This window comes from Triticum aestivum, chromosome 4B (assembly GCF_018294505.1).
Source record: "Triticum aestivum cultivar Chinese Spring chromosome 4B, IWGSC CS RefSeq v2.1, whole genome shotgun sequence".
Lineage (NCBI taxonomy): Eukaryota > Viridiplantae > Streptophyta > Magnoliopsida > Poales > Poaceae > Triticum > Triticum aestivum.
This window is the reverse complement of record NC_057804.1, coordinates 61,350,468-61,368,855: the sequence shown is the minus strand read 5'-3', so window position 1 is coordinate 61,368,855 and position 18,388 is coordinate 61,350,468. Positions and strand designations below refer to the sequence as shown.

Genomic DNA, 18,388 nt, shown 5'->3' with positions numbered 1-18,388 from the left:
CTCGTTGGAGCCCGGAACCCGAATGGTGCCGGTGGACTTCAGATCGATGATGGATCCGTCTTGGGACGGGCCGGAGACATCCACCACGACGCGGTTGCGGTGCCTGGACTGGTGTACCATATGGGGCGCCGGAAAATGCGACTCCGTCTCGCCAACGTCCACTGCCGCGAGGGTTGTCGCCATCTCCCTCACCCGCTGCCTCGCACAGAGGACACGCGGTGCCATGTTTGAGTCGATGGACGCCCATGGTACGTCCATGGCCTCGGAGCGCCAATGGAGGGGTTGCGCGTCCTCCACTACGTTCGGACGCCAGTCGGACCGCACAGCCTCCGGTGAGGCAGCTACGACACACTTAGTGTCGGATCCATGGACCATTTGGACGGACGCAATGGATTTCCAATGGAAGGAGGCCGAGCGTTGCCTCACACGGGCCTTTTCCCGGGAGCGGCTGAGCGCAAGCCGAACAGCCATCTCCTCCTCGGGGCCGCGTGGGATGAGTTCGGAGTCGACGGATCTGGAGGTGGGGGATCTGAATCCGCTGCCCGTCATGTTGGAAAAGGCCAGAGCTTGCCGGGCAGGAGCTTGAGTGGCAGAGTGGAGTGTGGGGGAGTGAAGTGAAGTGGTTAGGATTTGGTCCGGCAAGTGGATAGGGAGGAATATATGTGGGGTCGGGTTGGCCAGTGTTGTCCGGGTCCGATGTAGTGGACGCTCCCAGGCGCCTCATATCCGCCCCATATTTTGGGCTGGGTATGAGGGGTGCTGATCATCCTGGACGTTTGATGCTCGTTTGAGGCGTCCGCCTGGATCAAATTTTCGCGCCCGATCACTCGTCCGCCCGTGCGTTTTAAGCAGATTTGGGACGTTCGGCTGTAGATGCTCTAATTAAACTTTGCACCGTTTTGACTTAAACCAAAATTTACAAGGTTCTCTTTTTCAAAGACAGAGAGGGAGTACAGGGCCAGCAACTCGGCCCTCTTGAAGAACAGAGAAGTCTCTGGCATTCCCGCCGACTGCTTCCTCCAGCATGCGCCCGTACATCCCCAAGGCAACCTTCGCCTTCTGCCACTCGCTCCTCTCCTCCCGCTTCCGCCCGTCCGCCGCCTCGCCGGCGGCGCCGCTCCTCCCCGTCCAGGCCATCCTCACCACCGCCGGCCTCTCCCCGCGCCACCCGGAGCTCTCCCTCGTCGCGCTCAACTCGCTCCTCCGCGTCCTCGCCCGCGGCGCCTCCTCCCAGGCCCACCCGCTCCTCGCCCTCCGCCTCCTCCTCCTCATGCTCTCCCCCGCCTCGCCGCTCCCCGGCCCCGACCACCTCTCCTTCCCCTTCGCCCTCTCCGCCGCCGCCGCGGCCCACGTCGCCCCGCCCCCCGGCCCGCAGCTCCACGCGCTCCTCGTCAAGAACGCCCTCTTCCCCTCCGACCACTACGTCACCACCGCGCTGCTCCAGCTCCACGCGGCCCGCCCGGACGACGCGCGGAGGGTGTTCGACGAGTTGCCGAGGCGGGAGGCCATCCACTACGACCTGGTCATCGGGGCGTACGCGCGCGCCGGGATGGCCGCCGAGGGGCTGGCGCTGTTCAGGGCCATGTTCGCGGACGGGGTGGCGCCGGACGCCGTTGTGCTCACGACGGCGGTCGCGGCGTGCGCCCAGTCCGGCGCGCTGGAGTGCGGGGAGTGGGTGCACCGGTACGTGGAGAGCAACGCGCCAGGGCTGCTGGCGGACGCGTTCGTCGGGTCGGCACTGGTGAGCATGTATGCCAAGTGCGGCTGCCTACAGAAGGCGGTCAAGGTGTTCGAGGGAATGCCGGAGCGGAATGAGTACGTCTGGGGTACCATGGTCGGTGCGTTCGCGGTGCATGGCATGGCGAGGGAGGCAGTGGCCTGCTTGGAGAGGATGGCAGGCGAGGACGGGGTGCGCCCGGATGGCGTGGCAGTGCTCGGGGCGCTGTCCGCCTGCGCACACGCCGGAAAGGTTGAAGACGGGCTCAGACTTCTCAAGGAGATGCGCCGGCGGTACGGCGTCACCCCGGGGCACGAGCACTACAGCTGCACTGTCGACATGCTGTGCCGGGTCGGGCGTCTGGAGGACGCGGTAGGGCTAATCGGGACAATGCCGATGACCCCGCTCGCATCCGTGTGGGGGTCTCTCCTAGCAGGCTGCCGGATGTACGGCAACGTCGAGTTGGCAGAGGTGGCAGCCAAGGAGCTCGAGAAGCTAGGTGTTGGCGCCGACGAGGGCGTGTACGTCCAGCTGTCCAACATTTATCTCGATGCCAACCGCAAGGATGACGCGCGGAGGGTGCGAAAGCTGATCGGCAGCCGGGGGCTCAAGAAGGTCCCGGCGTATAGCGCGGTGGAGGTCGACGGCGAGCTAAGCTCTTTTGTCGCTGACGACCAGGCGCATCCGCGGCGCTTTGAGATATGGGACGTGCTTGGGCTGCTCGCTGACCAGATGGGGCTGAAATCAGACGAGGAAGAAGAAGAAACAACCTTTTTGTTGCGTCCTTGTATAACAAGAAAAACAAATTTAGAAACCATGTGACAGACTAACAAGTTAAGCAGTGAGCAGCAAACGATATTTCTTGATTTATTGCCAAGGAGTATGATACTCAGGAAACAACAGAACATTGTTCAGCACCAAACACAAAGTATTTTGTTTCGAGTTGTTCCTTGTCTTTCCAGTTTTGTTCAAATTTGACAGTGTCCTCTTGATATACGATGGAATGATTCGCCAGCACTGCTCGACCTCATGATCATACTAAAGTCTCTATTTCCCTAAGAGATTCTGTATTGTTCATTTTAGAGATTTTTTTTACCTTAAAATCTTCAGCCATATTGCCATAATCAAATACAAGTCTCTTTTGTAGGATTGTTCTTCTGGTATTAGGATTGTTCTTCTGGTATCATTAGGGTTACAATTACTATTTGACTTTCAGTTCTTATATTGGTGCACCTTTAACCCGCCCTGTATTTTCTGAACAGTGTAATTAAGGGTTTGCTTCGCCCACTGATTGGATCATATGCTACTTAGTTAGGTAACCCAATTACCTGTCATTTTTAATTCCATTATGCTTAATTACCTGTCAGTAGAATCTATCTTCACCTACAGGTTGCCTGGATGCTTAGTTCAGAGTCATCCATTTCTAATGCTAGAATATGTTGCAGACTTTAAGGTGTGCAACCCATACCATCAAGAGAAAAAAGATACCAGGAGACTTCTGTTTGCAAAGTATACGTGGATGTTGAGATGGTTAGTATGGTATGAACCTTTTAGATTAGCCATACAGTGCAAAAGGAAGTATTAAGATACTTACAAATCATGAGTTCGAACAACAGCCTATTACTCTCTCTTTTTTTGCGGGGAAACAGCCTATTACTTCAGAGTGGATATTTTGTTATTCATGGTTGAGACAAACACTTTGATACCAACAAACCAAATTCTCAAGCAAGAAACAGTGATGTTTATTCATCTTCCTTAGTGAATTATCATTTTCTAACTAGCTAAGTACAAATTTGATGAACCATAAGGGGGATTCTACCCTCATCCATGTAGTATATGCTGTCATGGTAGTTGGTACGCTAAAGTGCGAGACTCGTCGTTTTCATTATCTTTGACAAGTAAGGATTTTTTTTTCCCTGTATACCAAATGTCTAGAACCTCCAGGTTTTGCATCTCGTAGTGATATTGCGGAAGTCTTTTGAGAAGGATGTGATGATTTCCATGTTATTCCATAATAGCCTTTCTCCAGCCCGACCATTTTAGAACAAGCTTTCCTTTTTTTTCCCCACTCTTTCTCTTATCCTTGGTTCATTTTTTCATAATTGTGAGCTATGTGTGCAGTATACATAACTCTTTGCAACTAAAAACAACCCATTATAGGTTCTTTTGGCTCATAATTCTTGAAGATTTATGACGGGAAGGACAAACTATTATAAGAAGCTTTACGTTCACATCAATATTTACAAGGTATAATACATTCATGCATAGGGACGGATGTGTGATATGAAACCAAACATTTTTCACAAACCAGTTTCCATGGGATCTTTTCTCAAAAGATGACCAACTTTGACCAATAACCCAACATCTTTCTTATATATCATCAATCAAATTCCCCTAGAAACTGCAACGAGAGGGCGTTTTTTCATCCATCTTTCTTTCTCGCAAATTGGCACCGTACGTACATATAAATTGGTACCGTATATAATAATGCTTCTGCAGTCTCCACAGTTCATGTTGAACTGGAAATAATACATCAATCGCAGCTAGTACTAAATAATCGTAGTGGCCACCGAAGTGGGTACTAGGCCGGCAATACCGATGGAGCAACCCTGCAGGTGTTGTAGGACTGGCAATGGCAACACTTTCTCTGTCCCGCCATGCCCGGATACACTCGGGTCGTGTCCCAGCAGTCGTTGCACACGATCCATCCCTGCACCCACCCACAAACACATGCCGGGAGTAATGGCATCAGAAAACCATCAGATTTATATAACCGGGTCTCATCGGATTTATAGAGTTTAGTAAATGAATCTGGGTCAGTTGCAAATTTGCCACTGACCTTTCCCATGTGTAAGAAACTCGCCTCAATCTGACAAAAAAAGATACAAAAAAAATCTCAGGCCGGGGCCAAGAACACGAAGAGAAAATTCACACGAAAAGGAACCCAAGATGAGATCATGCCGATGCTGTGGATCTTACTGAGAAAATACTCACCTCGGCATCTAAGGCCCTCAAGAATTTTTCCATGTCAAAGATGGACACGGAGCACATGGGGCAAGTGAACCTGCAACACGTCGAGGATAGCGTTATCTATCCAAGCAAGAAGAACAAGATCACACGAAAGGGATGGGATGTGTGGGCAGGGGGCATGGCCGCATGGGCGATTACTTGTCGTGCTTGAGCATGTCGTGGAAGCACTGCAAGTGCATGGTGTGGCCGCATCTCAGCACCGACGCCTCCCTCAGGGAGTCGAACAGGTACTCGTAGCAGATCGGGCAGTTGTTCTTCATCGAGTCCTCGATGCAGACATGCTTGTCCCGGAGGGTCACCGAGTAGCACGATCCTGCGGCGGCGGCACCCGACGAATTGAGATACATATACAGTTGGAATCGTTGAAATTAGGACTGTGTCATGAAAGGATCATGAATGTTGAATGCTTACCGCACTTGTGGCAGTGGAAGAAGTTGTCCTTGCCTCCAACTCTGTTGGAAGATAGATATGCATGTGTCACAGTTTCAGTTAGTCAGCTCGGCAACTTGAACTTTCAGGGCGATGTGTCAAAAGTAGAACTGAATGGAAGTGGAAACTCATTTGTGAATTTTGTGTATAATCTTGCATAATTTGGCCTGGTTTTGTATGCTTTCAGTCTCCCGATTAAGCATCAGTTGTGAGGATATGATAGGAGTACCTACCTGCAGATGCCGCAGTCTTTGCAGTGGTATTGCTCCTTGTCAACCTGCACAGCAGCAGCAAGATCCCATCAACAACAACCCAATCACCACCAAATCTAAATCGGGCACAGGGACAGGGACAGGGACAGGAACGATGGATCTCATTCTCACATCGTCGTCGAAGAATTTGCACGCCCGGCAGAAGTACTCCCCCATGCACACGCCGCAGTTGCTGCACACTTGCGCCACCTGACGATCACCAACCAATCAATCTGTTATACCCAAACTCAACTCTGAAACTAGTAGCAGCACAAGAAAGAAGAAACTAGAGAGGGAATCGCCATCAGATGCTAACCGGCTGCTCGGTGTCACAGACGAGACATATGACCTACGGAGGAGAGGAAATGTTGTTTTGTTAGCGAGAAATCAAGTTGAAGAAGGTGAAGTGAAGAAACAAGATGGGAGTATAAGAAATGAAGAGGAGGAAGCAGTGAGAGAAGTGCGCACCGATTCGACTGCGTGGCGGTCGAGCTCGTGCCCGTCTTTCTAAGCCCAATCCAAGCAAGAAGAAGAAGATGCAGATGAAAAGGCAGAGATTATCCAAAGAACGAAAGAATTGTGAGGACCACCAACCCAACCAGACCAGAGGAGAGAGCAAAGAGAAGAGAGGCAGAGCAGAGCAGGGCAGAGACCGTGGAGTCGTTGTGGCAATGGCGGCAGTGGAAGACGTCGTTGCAGCAGGGCGCCCGGATCCTGCACCGCCTCCTGTAGTGCTTGCACCTGCGCGCACACACGACGAAGACGAAGAAGCAGTCTCCCCGTCAGCCAAGGGTACTAGTTGGTTAGTACAGACAAGTAGCGGACAGAGGGGAGGCCGACGAACCCGAAGCCCATCTTGGCGAACCCGTGGCGAGCGGCGTCGAGCTCCATGTCCATTGGCGGGATTGCTGTTCTTGTCCGGGCTCGACGGAGGCGGTGGCGGCGGCGGCTTCGGATCTGGCTTCTCCTCTGCTTTTGTTGCCTGTTGCCGCGCTTGCTCGCTCGCTAGGAGGAGGGTGAGGAGAGTATTTTATACTGTCGCTGCTGTCTACTGTGCCTACTCTGGTCTGGTGGTGGTGGGGTGCGTTGCCGAGAATGGAAAGAAACGGGGGTCGAGTTGGGGATTGGGTCATAGAAGGAGAGAAGAGACAGGCGCTGTAAAAGGAGGGAGCCTTCGTTGCTCGGTGCAATTGTTTTCCCTTCTCAACTTCCTCTCTCTTCTTCTTCTTCTTCTTCTTCTTCTTCTTCTTCTTCTTCTTCTACAGTTGTAGGAGTATGACTGAAGAGCTATTTGTTTCCGGAGCTGAGAGGATCTAGATGCTAGACCTACTACCATTTCTTTAACTTATCAAGAATTCAAGATCCAGGAGGAGAGCCTTTGCGCTTCTTGCTTTCTTTCCCCCTTTTTTTATTCAATGAACATACTACTATAATTATCAACGGCGTTGCTTTTTGTTACAGGAAGGAGGTGGTGGCGTGCGGGGCGAAAGATGGAAGCTCCGAAAGCACTCAAGATGACGATTCTTTACTCCTCCGGCGGGTCACTGCATTCTAACTCCACAGCGTACGCGTCAGCCCCGAACCCTCTGAATCATATCTCATCAGTTTGACCGACGCCGGGGGCAGATCCCCGAGCATAAACGCATGGTTGGTTTGTTGATCGGTCCTGTCAAGGTCGACCCGACGCCCCTTCTTTCGTGTTTCTTTACCAGGAATCAGATCAGGACGGCGCAGCTGCAGGCAGGGCAGTAAAACATTCAATCGTGCGGATCATGAAGCCCAGAGTTTTCATAGTCGTTCATTTCGCCGCCGATCGCTCCATCATCATCGGCGTACAGTACGTGATTTCTTTTCTTTGGTCGATCGGATCGCCCTGTTGCCTTGCGTGCTCGCGTACGAGTGCTAATAATTGAATTGATTGATGACGCCTGGTCGTGCAAGTGTAACCGTAGTAGTGGTGCGCACGAGTCGCCCGGGGATCTCGTGACTGACTGACATCACGTGGGCTAGCATGGCAGCTTGGAATCGTCATTGTAAAATAAGTTTTGGGAACCAGCACAACCCTTTAGGGGTGGCTTATCTCATTATATATAATGGTTGTGTTACAATACGTACATAGGTACAGAAGTTATACATAGTCTAACACCCTCCCTCAATCTTAGCCACTTTCTAAAGAACTGAGAAGGGTAAGATTGCGCCTACAAGTCTCAAACTGTGACAGTGGTAAAGGCTTAGTGAAGATATCTGCAAGTTGATCCTTAGACGAGATAAACTTGATCTGAAGTTGCTTCTGTGATACACGTTCCCGTACAAAGTGATAGTCAACTTCAATGTGTTTCGTTCGGGCATGAAATACTGGATTTGCAGAAAGGTATGTAGCACCGATGTTATCACACCAAAGAATAGGAGGCTGTGGTTGAGACAAACCCAACTCCTGAAGCAAAGACTGCACCCAAATAATCTCTGCAGTAGCATTAGCCACAGCCTTGTACTCAGCTTCAGTACTGCTACGTGACACAGTAGCCTGTTTCCGAGCACTCCAGGCGATCAAATTAGAGCCAAAGAATACTGCATAACCCCCCGTGGATCGCCTGTCATCTGGGCTACCAGCCCAATCTGCATCAGAGAAGGCCGAAAGGACCCGAGAGGAAGTCGGCCGAATATGCATACCAAAAGTCAGGGTGAACTGAACATAACGAAGAATGCGTTTAACAGCAGCCCAATGAGTATCTCTGGGAGCCTGAAGATACTGACAAACCCTGTTAACAGCATAAGAGATATCTGGTCTCGTGATCGTCAAGTACTGAAGTCCACCAACAATGCTTCTGTACTCTGTGGCATCCGCGGGAGACAAAAGCTCACCATCAACAGCTGTTATCTTGTCGGTAGACGACATGGGTGTGGTGGTCGGTTTGCACTTCAGCATGCCGGCTTTTTGTAACAACTCCAAGGAGTACTTCTTCTGCGTAAGGACAAGACCAGTAGCACGAGAAGTGACCTCAACTCCAAAAAAGTAGTGAAGCTTCCCAAGATCTTTGACCGCAAAATCAGCACCAAGAGAGCAGACAAGAGCATCAGCAGCATACTGAGAAGAGCTGACAAGGATAATATCATCGACATATACCAAAAGATACATAGTGACTTCTGGCTTCTGTAGAAGAAATAATGAAGTGTCAGCAGTGGACGGCACAAACCCATGAGCACGAAGGGCAGAGGCAAGGCGGGCATGCCAGGCACGAGGAGCTTGCTTCAAACCATATAGTGCTTTGGAAAGACGACAGATATAGTCAGGACGATCAGGATCAGAGAAACCAGGCGGCTGTTTCATATAAACCTCTTCCTCCAAAAATCCATGTAGAAAAGCATTCTGCACATCAAGTTGACGAAGTGACCAACCACGAGAAACAGCAATGGAGAGAAGAAGCCGAATAGTGGTAGGCTTGACAACAGGACTGAAGGTGTCCTCATAGTCAAGACCATGACGCTGCCGAAAACCGCGAGCAACAAGTCGCGCTTTGTAACGCTCAATAGATCCATCCGAATGCTTCTTCACTTTGAATACCCATTTTGAGTCAATAACATTTACCCGTGGTGGTGGAGGAACGAGAGTCCATGTCTTGTTACGAAGAAGAGCATGAAACTCCTGCTCCATAGCCTCTCGCCAATGTGGAATGCGCAGGGCAGCCTGATATGAGCGAGGCTCAGAAGATGGATCCGCAACAGCAGCAGCCAAACAAGCAGCCAACCAAGCAACCGTACCATCCGTACGTTCCTTAGGTTTGAAAATGCCACTGCGACTGCGTGTATGTGGTCGAGACACAGGAACCACCGAGGTCGACGGAGCAGCCTGCAACGGGCTGGAGGACGGCGACGTTGACGAGTCAGCCGGTGACGAGGAGCCAGGCATGGTAGCCTCGGACTCAGTCGGCGAAGAAGGCCGGCCCACCGGCGAAACCGGCAGAGCAGACGAAGCAGCTGGCGACTCCGGCATCCCAGACCGGGCCGATGGCGAGCCCGGCATAGTGGGTCGTGGCGCGGCCGGTGTCGCGGGCCGATCTGCGGATGAAGGCGACGTGAGGACGGCGTCGCGGACCCGAGCTGCAGGCGAAGACGGCGTGACAGGCCGAGCCGCGGGCGAAGACGGCGTGACAGGCCGAGCCGCTGAAGACTCGGCGGCCGCTGGCGAAGAGGGCCGAGCCGCTGGAGACTCGGCGGTCGCTGGCGTGGCGGACCGAGCAGTGGAGATGCTCGGCGCGACGGGCTCTTCGGGTGACCATGCATGGGCACGCGAATCGATGCCATGCAACATAGGGCAATCGACGTGCCCATCAGAAGGCGGCGATGATGATGGTGAATCCTCCAACAGCTCCAAACGAGCCCCACGTCCGGTTCCTGCACCATGGTTAGGTAACAGCAAAGGAGAGTATGCAACATCATCAAATTGGTCAGAAGCAACAGAGGATGAATGCAGAGATGGTGGTTCGACAGTGGACACAGGAAGTTTGGCAAAGGGAAAAACATGCTCATCAAACACGACGTCCCGAGATATATAGACACGATTAGTGGGAACATGAAGACATTTGTAACCTTTATGAAGAGAGCTATATCCAAGAAAAACACACTTCTTAGAACGAAACTCAAGCTTGCGCTTATTATATGGACGAAGATGCGGCCAGCAAGCACACCCAAATACCTTGAAAAAGGTATAATCAGGTTGTTCATTAAGGAGAACCTCAATGGGAGTCTTCATGTTTAAAACACGAGTGGGAGTACGGTTGATGAGAAAGCATGCAGTGGTGAAAGCATCACTCCAAAACCGAAACGAAACAGATGCATGGGCCAAAAGAGTAAGACCAGCTTCAACAATATGACGATGCTTACGTTCGACTGAACCATTCTGCTGATGTGTATGTGGACATGCTAAACGATGAGCTATCCCAAGCGACTGAAAGAAGGAGTTGAGGTTGCGATACTCGCCCCCCCCCCCCAGTCCGACTGGACATGAACAATTTTGTGCTTAAGAAGATGTTCAACATGTTTTTGAAACTGAACAAAAATATCAAACACATCAGATTTGCGTTTAATAAGGTAAAGCCAGGTAAAGCGACTATAAGCATCAACGAAACTGATATAGTAATTATGACCGCTGACAGAAGTCTGAGCAGGACCCCATACATCTGAAAACACAAGTTCTAAAGGATGTTTCACCTCACGACTGGACTCCGAAAAAGGAAGTTGATGACTCTTTCCCTGCTGACAAGCATCACACACTGCTACATCTTTATTACTAGACAAACTAGGAAGCTCATGACGACGCAAAATATGACGGACAATAGGTGTGGCCGGGTGACCAAGACGAGCATGCCACTGTGACGGAGAGACCCGAACTCCACTGAAAACACGGGCGACGCCAGGATGCTCCAGACGGTAGAGGCCCTGGCACAACCGCCCACTAAGAAGAATGTCCCTCGTGCCCCGATCCTTAATAAAAAGATCAAAAGGGTGAAATTCACAAAGCACATTATTATCACGTGTGAGTTTAGGAACTGAAAGAAGATTGCGGGTCACAGATGGAACTCGAAGAACATTGCGAAGCTGAAGACTCCTATTGGCATGTCTAGTGAGAAGAGATGCTTGACCAATATGAGAGATGTGCATACCTGCTCCATTGGCGGTGTGGATCTTGTCGGAGCCATGATAGGGTTCACGAGTGTGAAGCTTCCCCATCTCGCTAGTCAGATGCTCTGTCGCCCCAGAGTCCATGTACCAGTGTGGATCGATGGAGTAGGACTGAGTGTGTCCCTGTTGCTTCTGCGGCGCGGGACGATCAGCCATGGCGACCTGACGGGCATTGCTGCGTGTATCTTTGCCGTCATTGCCAAGACCAAGGAAGCTTCGCTGGAAGCGCTTATGACACTTGGAGGCCCAGTGCCCATCGCGGCCACAAAGCTGGCACACATGTGGACCGCCAGCCCCCGGTAAGGTCGCAGTAGGTGGGGGGGCCGAGGCGGGCGACGGTGGCAGCCCCAAGGGAGACCGGGGTGATGAAGAAGAGCGGCCACCCTTGGTGGCGACGTTGGCCGAGAGGGAGCCAGTGCCCCTGGTGCGGCGAGTCTCGACCCGTTGCTCAGTGAGAAGAAGCCGAGAGAAAACCTCGTGTGCCAGCATGGGTGTCGAGTTGCCCCGCTCGTTGATGATCTCGACTAAGGCATCATACTCCTCATCAAGACCATTGACAATAAACGAGTTGAACTCGGAGTCGGTGAGGGGCTGTCCAATGGAGGCCAATGTGTCGGCAAGGCCCTTGACCTTGTTGTAGAACTCAGTGGCCGTGGAGTCAAGCTTCTGACACTCTCCAAGCTGACGACGGAGTGCAGAGACACGAGCCTTGGACTGCGCTGCAAAGGTGCGCTCAAGGATGGTCCAGGCCTCATGAGACGTCTTCGCGAAGACAACAAGGCCGGCAACTGCCGGCGAGAGCGACCCCTGGATGGAGGAGAGGTTCGCCTGGTCCTGCCCCGTCCAGACGCGATGGGCCGGATTGTAGACCGGACCGTGCACGCTGTCTACCAGCGCGGGTGGGCAGGGAAGCGATCCGTCGACGTAGCCTAGCAGGTAGTGACTCCCCAAGAGCGGGAGAACCTGCGCACGCCAGAAGATGTAGTTGTCTGCGGAGAGCTTGATGGTGATGAGATGACCGAAGTGAAACGGCGGCGGCGAAGACGATCCCATCGAGGAGGCTGCCTGTGGTGCAAACACCATGGAGGCAGCCGGAGGCACCGAAGCCGATGCGGGAGGAGGCGGGACCGCAGCCAGGGCGGGCGCCGCAAAGCTCGCGGCCGGTGCGGACGCCGCCAACCCCGCCAGCGGGGCGGTGTGATCCGCTCGCGGCAGGAGCGGCGGGACGAAGCCCGCAGCAGTGGAACCGGTGGTGGCGGCGCTCGACATGGCGGCGGCGCGATCGGTGGCGCGGCGGCGGCGGTGAAGGCGGCGGCGGCTGCGGCGGCGGTGCAGGTATTAGGGTTTAGAAGCGGAAGCGATCGTAACCTAGCGTGATACCATGTAAGATAATAAGTTTTGGGAACCAGCACAACCCTCTAGGGGTGGCTTATCTCATTATATATAATGGTTGTGTTACAATACGTACATAGGTAGAGAAGTTATACATAGTCTAACAGTCATCCACTGCAAGTTGCGCACCGCGCCGGCCATGGACAGACACGACCAGCTCTGCTCTGGAACCGAGATCGGTCAGTGGTTCGCGCGCGAGTGTAATTGCTTTGGTAGGATCGCTAGGAGATGCCACAAGTGATACACACACGTCCGCACGCACTCACTTGTCACAAAGAGCAGCGCTGCCTACACTACCTTATTTTTAATCATCGTGCAGACGTGCACACATAGAACGAGTTACGAGTGTGTCGACGATTCTTACCAAGAACGAGTTACGAGTGTGTCGGCGATTCTTACGACTGTGACGTGCACACACGCAATTTCACTCCGTAGCGATTCCCATCAAACCTCGAGGCTCTCATGTCGGTCCCTCCCGACTCCCTGCAGCACAGTAGCACCGCAGGATCCAACAGCATAATTGATTTGCTACCAATATTTGATATTGCTAATGTTTGGTAAGCCAATATCTGTCAAAATCGAAAATTGCCAACATTTAGTAACCTTTTGTGAGATTGGCAATAAAAATTGGCACGCAATCAATCTCTAGCCAACATTTGGCAATTACCAAAATTTGGCGTGCCAATTTTTATCATCAAATCAATTATGCTTTTTTTTTTTGCAAAGCTTTGTTGCTGGAAATACCGGAACGATCACCCGGCAGACTGCTAACGGCCACCCCTCCCTCGATACGGCCAAAATGATTGTTTTGGCTTTTGGTCAATATTTAGCGTGATTTTTTTGAATTTGACCCGTTTTGGTACCGTTAGTCAAGCAGGCGGCAGGGTTTGGTCAATGTCCAAACTACGTGTGCTCGTGGCAGAGCTCTACCGCCGTAGCTAATGCTCGGCGGCGGAGCTTCACCCAAATTGTGGGTGGGTCGGTGGGGCCTAGCCGAAGGAGATTACTACTAGGTTGCTATTCCATGGCCCAATAGAGGAGATCCTAGTCAGCGTCTTAGGCACCAACCAGGGGTTCCGACGCTCCACGCGCCAGCATATACGGGACGGCCCAATAGAAGCGATCCACTTTTTTTCATCGGTTCCAGGGAAAGACCAAAGATCTTGCGCGGCAGGTCCGCTAGAAAAACTCAAAAGAGAAAGAAGTCTCGTTAATCTTTTCATGCTCGTTCCAAGTTTGAAGTACCTTTTAGCCAAAGAAAAACCCGCTTCCTGACATGATTGCCTCTTTATCTTTATATATAGATAGATTCTATGGGGTTATTACTTAGTAAGTCTATTTTGTACAAGAGCCCCTCCTATCTGATAGAAAAGGGTCCCATGATCCCGAGCCGATCTTACCTTGGCTCGCAAACCCCAAGTTTGTCTATGAAGAACTAATCTAATTGTATTTTTTTCCTAAAATGGATTTCTTATGTGGAATACTAATGGATAGGGCTTCGTTGCTAAGTGCTACAAGACAAGCGCACAGCTCGTTCGCTTTCGGTCAATGGTTGATAGGTCAATGATTGACTAGTTGACTAGTCAACTGTTGATTTATCATGATTTAGATGAATGATGAACTGAAAACACAAAATAAATGCCGTCGACGATGGCATTATATGGGTTTCAACCTTGATGTTCTATCGTTTGGTCGCGTACACACAGCACAAACTCATAGACAAACGAGGTATCTTGACATAACTGTATCAACGATACATTGTTTATCGTATGACAAAATTTGTGCATTTTGGAAACGGTATGGCAAAACAGGCGCTGTGAAGGCTCCACTAACATACTTCAGTAAAGAAAAAGAATACAACGGGGCTACTCAAGAAACAAAAGCCACCAAAGAGAAATCGACCCAGATTGTTATGGCGCCATCTGATAAGATCTCAGGGAATTTCATGCTAGACAACTTGCTTGGCGATGGGAACATTACATGGTGGTGATGAAAAAGAAAAGGAAAATAAAAAGACAAGAAAAAATAAAAGAAAATTGTGGGCGTGCCGGCGAGGCCTAGCCGAAGGAAATTACTACTAGGCTGCTATTCCATGACTCTTTTTTTTTGCGAGAAAAGGAAGATGATATTAAAGCTTCGTTTTTACAGAAAGATCCAAAAAAAATGAAAATTACACACGGGTCCCTCTGGATCCCGACCACGCCGACGAACAAAACGAGCCGGTGGCGCGCCGCTGCCGCTGCTCCTCTTCACGCCTTTGTTCGGAGCCAGCCCCTCCGCAGCCGGGAAGTCGCCGGACAATGGATCCGAAGATCCTGCGCCCTGAAACGCCGTCGTCATCGCGAAGCTTCGCCACACCATCTTCATCTTCAACATCAGCACCCGGATCCGCCGCCTATGCAGATCCGGTGAGGGCTTGACGCGCACGGTGGTTCCGACGAACCACGAGCACGGGGAAGACGAGCACTCCGCCGCAGAGCTCCGTAGAGCACCACCGCCGAAGGGAAGGAGCACCGCCATCAAACTCCAAACCAACTGCGTCGCCGCCTCCACAACGCTGCCGGCTGGATCCCAAACAGACCCTACACTATGTACACGCCGAGATCCGGGGCTTCCCCAACCTCCCGCTGCCGGAGCAGCCGACGGAGGAGGAGAAACCCCTGGATCCCCGGCGGGCGAGGTGGATCGACTGGGGACGTTCACAAATCGCCCCCTCTCTACTATAGACGAAGAGGGGTGCTATTCCATGACTCAATAGGGGACCTCCTAGTCAGCGTCTTAGGCGCCAACTAGGGGTTCCGGCGCCCACGCGCCAGCATATACGGGACGGCCAATAGCAAGAGATGCCATCACTTGGCAGGCGCGCAGCTCGTTTCCTTTTGGTCAATGGTTGAAAGGTCGACGATTGACCAGTTGACCAGTCAACCATTGATTTTAAAAACCCAAAACAATCATTGACAAAAATGGAAAAAGTTGAATTCAAATAAGTTCATGGACTTGAAAAGAAACTGAAAAAAGTTCATGAATATGAAAAAAGCACAAAATTGGAAAAAGTTTACCGATTTAAAAAAAATCCATCAGATTTAAAAAAAGGTTCATCAATTTTGAAAAAAAACACAAAAATTGAAAAATATTCATATATTTTGAAAAAGTTCATCAATTTAGAAAGAAAAAATCACAAATTTGAAAAAAAATTGAATTTGAAAAGGTAATCATTTCTCCAAAAAAATCATTAAATTTGAAAACAAAAGTTTATCGTATCGAAAAAGTTCACAAATTTTGAAAAAAGTTCATCGAAATTGAAAAAAGGTTCATCGGTCTTAAAAATAGTTAACAACTTTTGAAAAAAAGTTCACAAATTTAGGAAAAGAAAAAAGGAAAAAGGAAAGGCAAATAAAAGGACAAAAGAAGGAAGAAAAAGGGAGCAAGTGAATGCAAGAGGTGTGGTGTCCCGGGTGGCTAATGTCGTTTATGGGGAGCAAGCGATCTCACGCGCTTGTTTTTTTGGTTTTTAACGAAGAAAAAGAAAACTAAAATGGGTCGGCCCAGTGTGAAGGGTGTGCGCACCGGTTTGCGGTTCACACATTAACGGGCACAACGAGTGCCGAATAAGAAATGCCCAATAGTAGGTATATCTTACGAAAAATTGCATGGCTGAGCGGGCCAGGGCATGGGTTCGCACAACCCTAGCTCCATGGTGGTTGCCTTCTATATCCTACGGCCAGGGATAGGGACGGTATGAGTTGAGTGTTCGAAATATGCCCTAAAGGCAATAATAATGTATTATTGTATTTCCATTTTTATAATTAAAGAGTTGATATTTCATGCTATAACTGCTATGATCCTGAAATATATGATTCGGTGGAAAACTCATATGCACGTGTGAAATGATAAACGGTAAAGTATAAGTTCCTAGTCTTGCCTCTAAGATCGGCTCAAGTGTTGTTGGTGATCATGTTTTCCGGATCTAAGGATGTCGTTAAGTGTAACGATAGTTCTAAAACAAACATTGAGAGTATGACGTTAGAAGAACGATCATATTGAATCGACCCAAACTTGTTTGTTATACTTTGAGATAATATCGTCTGAAATCAATTGTTATAACAAGGAGTGTTAGAATGTGTTTTTAGTTCCTCGGACCATGAGAGTATTGTAGTCACTTCTTACCATAGGTGAACTTTGGGGTTGCTCAAACATCATCTGTAACACGCTGATCATAACGACAACTTACAAGTTCATTAAAAAGTTTGACAAGGGGCTTGATAGCTCGAGAGTGGGATTTGCTCCTCCAATGATGGAGAGATATTTTTAGGGCCCTCTCGATGTGACGGCATCAATCATCGTCTGTCCATATACAGGTGACTACATCACGGGGATGCCGGAACATTTCAACGAGAAAGAAGAACAAAACCGGTAACAAGAATGATGATATAGTGAGCATGTGCATGACTCAGAAGGATACCAGCACACCTCGGGTTTTGTAAAGTATCGCAAAGCAAAGGCAATATCACATGATAACCAAAGGTTCATTCTAATGTCATTCGTGCAATCATAGGGATCGATATGAACGTCCACGGTTTCGCTATCGGTCATTGAACGAAGTGGTTTCGTTCATGACTATGATTTACCGAACCTACGGGGTCACAATCTTAAGGTAATCATGATCTACTAAGTGTTAGTAGGATGAGAGTATCAACGATTTATTTGCGGAATTGTTTCATTAATATTCAAAATAGTTTTGAGAGGAATCGAAAGCGTTTCGGGGTCACTAGAAGGGTTTCAGAGATTATCGGATAATACCGAGTATTACCGATAAATAATATAGAGGTGAAAATTGTTTCCGGTTTTGTTAAATTAATAATAAAAGCCTCTAATAATTGCTAGAAGGCTTTCATATTTAGTAATTTAAATCAACGGGCCTTAAAAGGCCAAGTGGTGGAAGGAGTATTGGGCAACCATGGCCCAATAGGTAGTGACGCCCCCCCTTTCCTTGTGTGTGTGTGTGGGGGGGGGGGATTGGACTAGTCTCCTCCCCCTTGACCGGCAACCCAAAGAGGGCCTTTCCCTCCTTGGTGGCTGCCCCTCCCTTCCTGACGCCCGCAACCTATTCGACGGAACGCCCAACCCGACGCCCAGCGGCCGACGTCCCCGACTTCAACGAATTCATGGAGAGCATCATCTACGATGGTCGTGGCCAAGCCTTCCACCCCGACGGCCAAGGCCAAGGCTTCGATCCCGGTGAGACCCAAAGCCAAGATGGTGTCGAACACTTTGGTGGCCACGAAGAAGAAGAGGCCGACGACCATGGCAACTCATGGCATGAAGACATCTATTGCGAAGAGGAAGAATAGGGTGTCGACATTGAGGAGGAGCCTTTATTTATCGATGAGCTCACCCAAAGAGCCAATGCACAAAGGAGGAAGCAAAGCATACGCACGGGATCGTACACCAAAGATGAGGACACATTGATTTGCGAGAGTTGAAAGGAGATCGGGCAAGATTCCAAGACCGGGGTAGAGCAAAAGGGTGTCATATTTTGGGAAAGAGTTCATACAACCTTTCATGAACGTAGGAAGTTTCGGCCCTACAAGTTTGCGAGCACCTGTGGCATCAACTCAATCCAAAAGAGATGGGGGTTTATTCAACAAGAATGCAACAAGTTCTGTGTTGCGCTTGAGAGCGTTGAAGCCCGTCCCGTGAGTGCCCTAGGCGTGAGTGACTTGGTATGAACTTCTTCTCTTCGTTCCTATGCCATGATCATGGTTGGTGCATGTTTCTTGCATTATGTGTCGTTAATATTACATTATGGCCTTCGCTTTGATTGTGTAGGCATTCCAAACTTTGGAAGCCTCCAACGCCCGACATTCCAAGAAGCCATTCACCCTCACCC

The 18,388-nt window shown here is 50.1% G+C and overlaps 2 protein-coding genes across 2 annotated transcripts; one reads left to right on the top strand and one right to left on the bottom strand.

Moving 5' to 3' along the window:
* The first annotated feature begins 963 nt into the window (after positions 1-963).
* On the top strand, positions 964-2,584 carry LOC123094421 (putative pentatricopeptide repeat-containing protein At3g28640). Its single transcript, XM_044516430.1, has one exon. The coding sequence runs from the start codon at positions 1,025-1,027 to the stop codon at positions 2,537-2,539; it is 1,515 nt and encodes a 504-aa protein (XP_044372365.1). The 5' UTR covers positions 964-1,024; the 3' UTR covers positions 2,540-2,584.
* Positions 2,585-4,062: 1,478 nt separating this feature from the next.
* On the bottom strand, positions 4,063-6,692 carry LOC123091020 (E3 ubiquitin-protein ligase SRFP1). Its single transcript, XM_044512408.1, has 11 exons — positions 6,272-6,692; positions 6,081-6,168; positions 5,896-5,934; positions 5,744-5,776; positions 5,560-5,637; positions 5,410-5,453; positions 5,159-5,199; positions 4,886-5,060; positions 4,712-4,781; positions 4,557-4,586; positions 4,063-4,427 (listed from the first exon to the last, which is right to left on the bottom strand). The coding sequence occupies exons 1-11, from the start codon at positions 6,322-6,324 to the stop codon at positions 4,299-4,301; spliced, it is 780 nt and encodes a 259-aa protein (XP_044368343.1). The 5' UTR covers positions 6,325-6,692; the 3' UTR covers positions 4,063-4,298.
* Positions 6,693-18,388: the final 11,696 nt, after the last annotated feature.

What these genes read in the sequence shown, in the direction of transcription:
- LOC123094421 (XM_044516430.1), top strand. Translation starts at nt 1,025, where the DNA reads ATGCGCCCGTACATCCCCAAGGCAACCTTCGCCTTCTGCCACTCGCTC.
- LOC123091020 (XM_044512408.1), bottom strand. Translation starts at nt 6,324, where the DNA reads ATGGACATGGAGCTCGACGCCGCTCGCCACGGGTTCGCCAAGATGGGC. An exon ending in ATTGCCACAACGACTCCACG is followed by an intron (nt 5,935 to 6,080) that starts GTCTCTGCCCTG and finishes GATTGGGCTTAG; the next exon opens with AAAGACGGGCACGAGCTCGA. An exon ending in GTTTCTTACACATGGGAAAG is followed by an intron (nt 4,428 to 4,556) that starts GTCAGTGGCAAA and finishes GGGTGGGTGCAG; the next exon opens with GGATGGATCGTGTGCAACGA.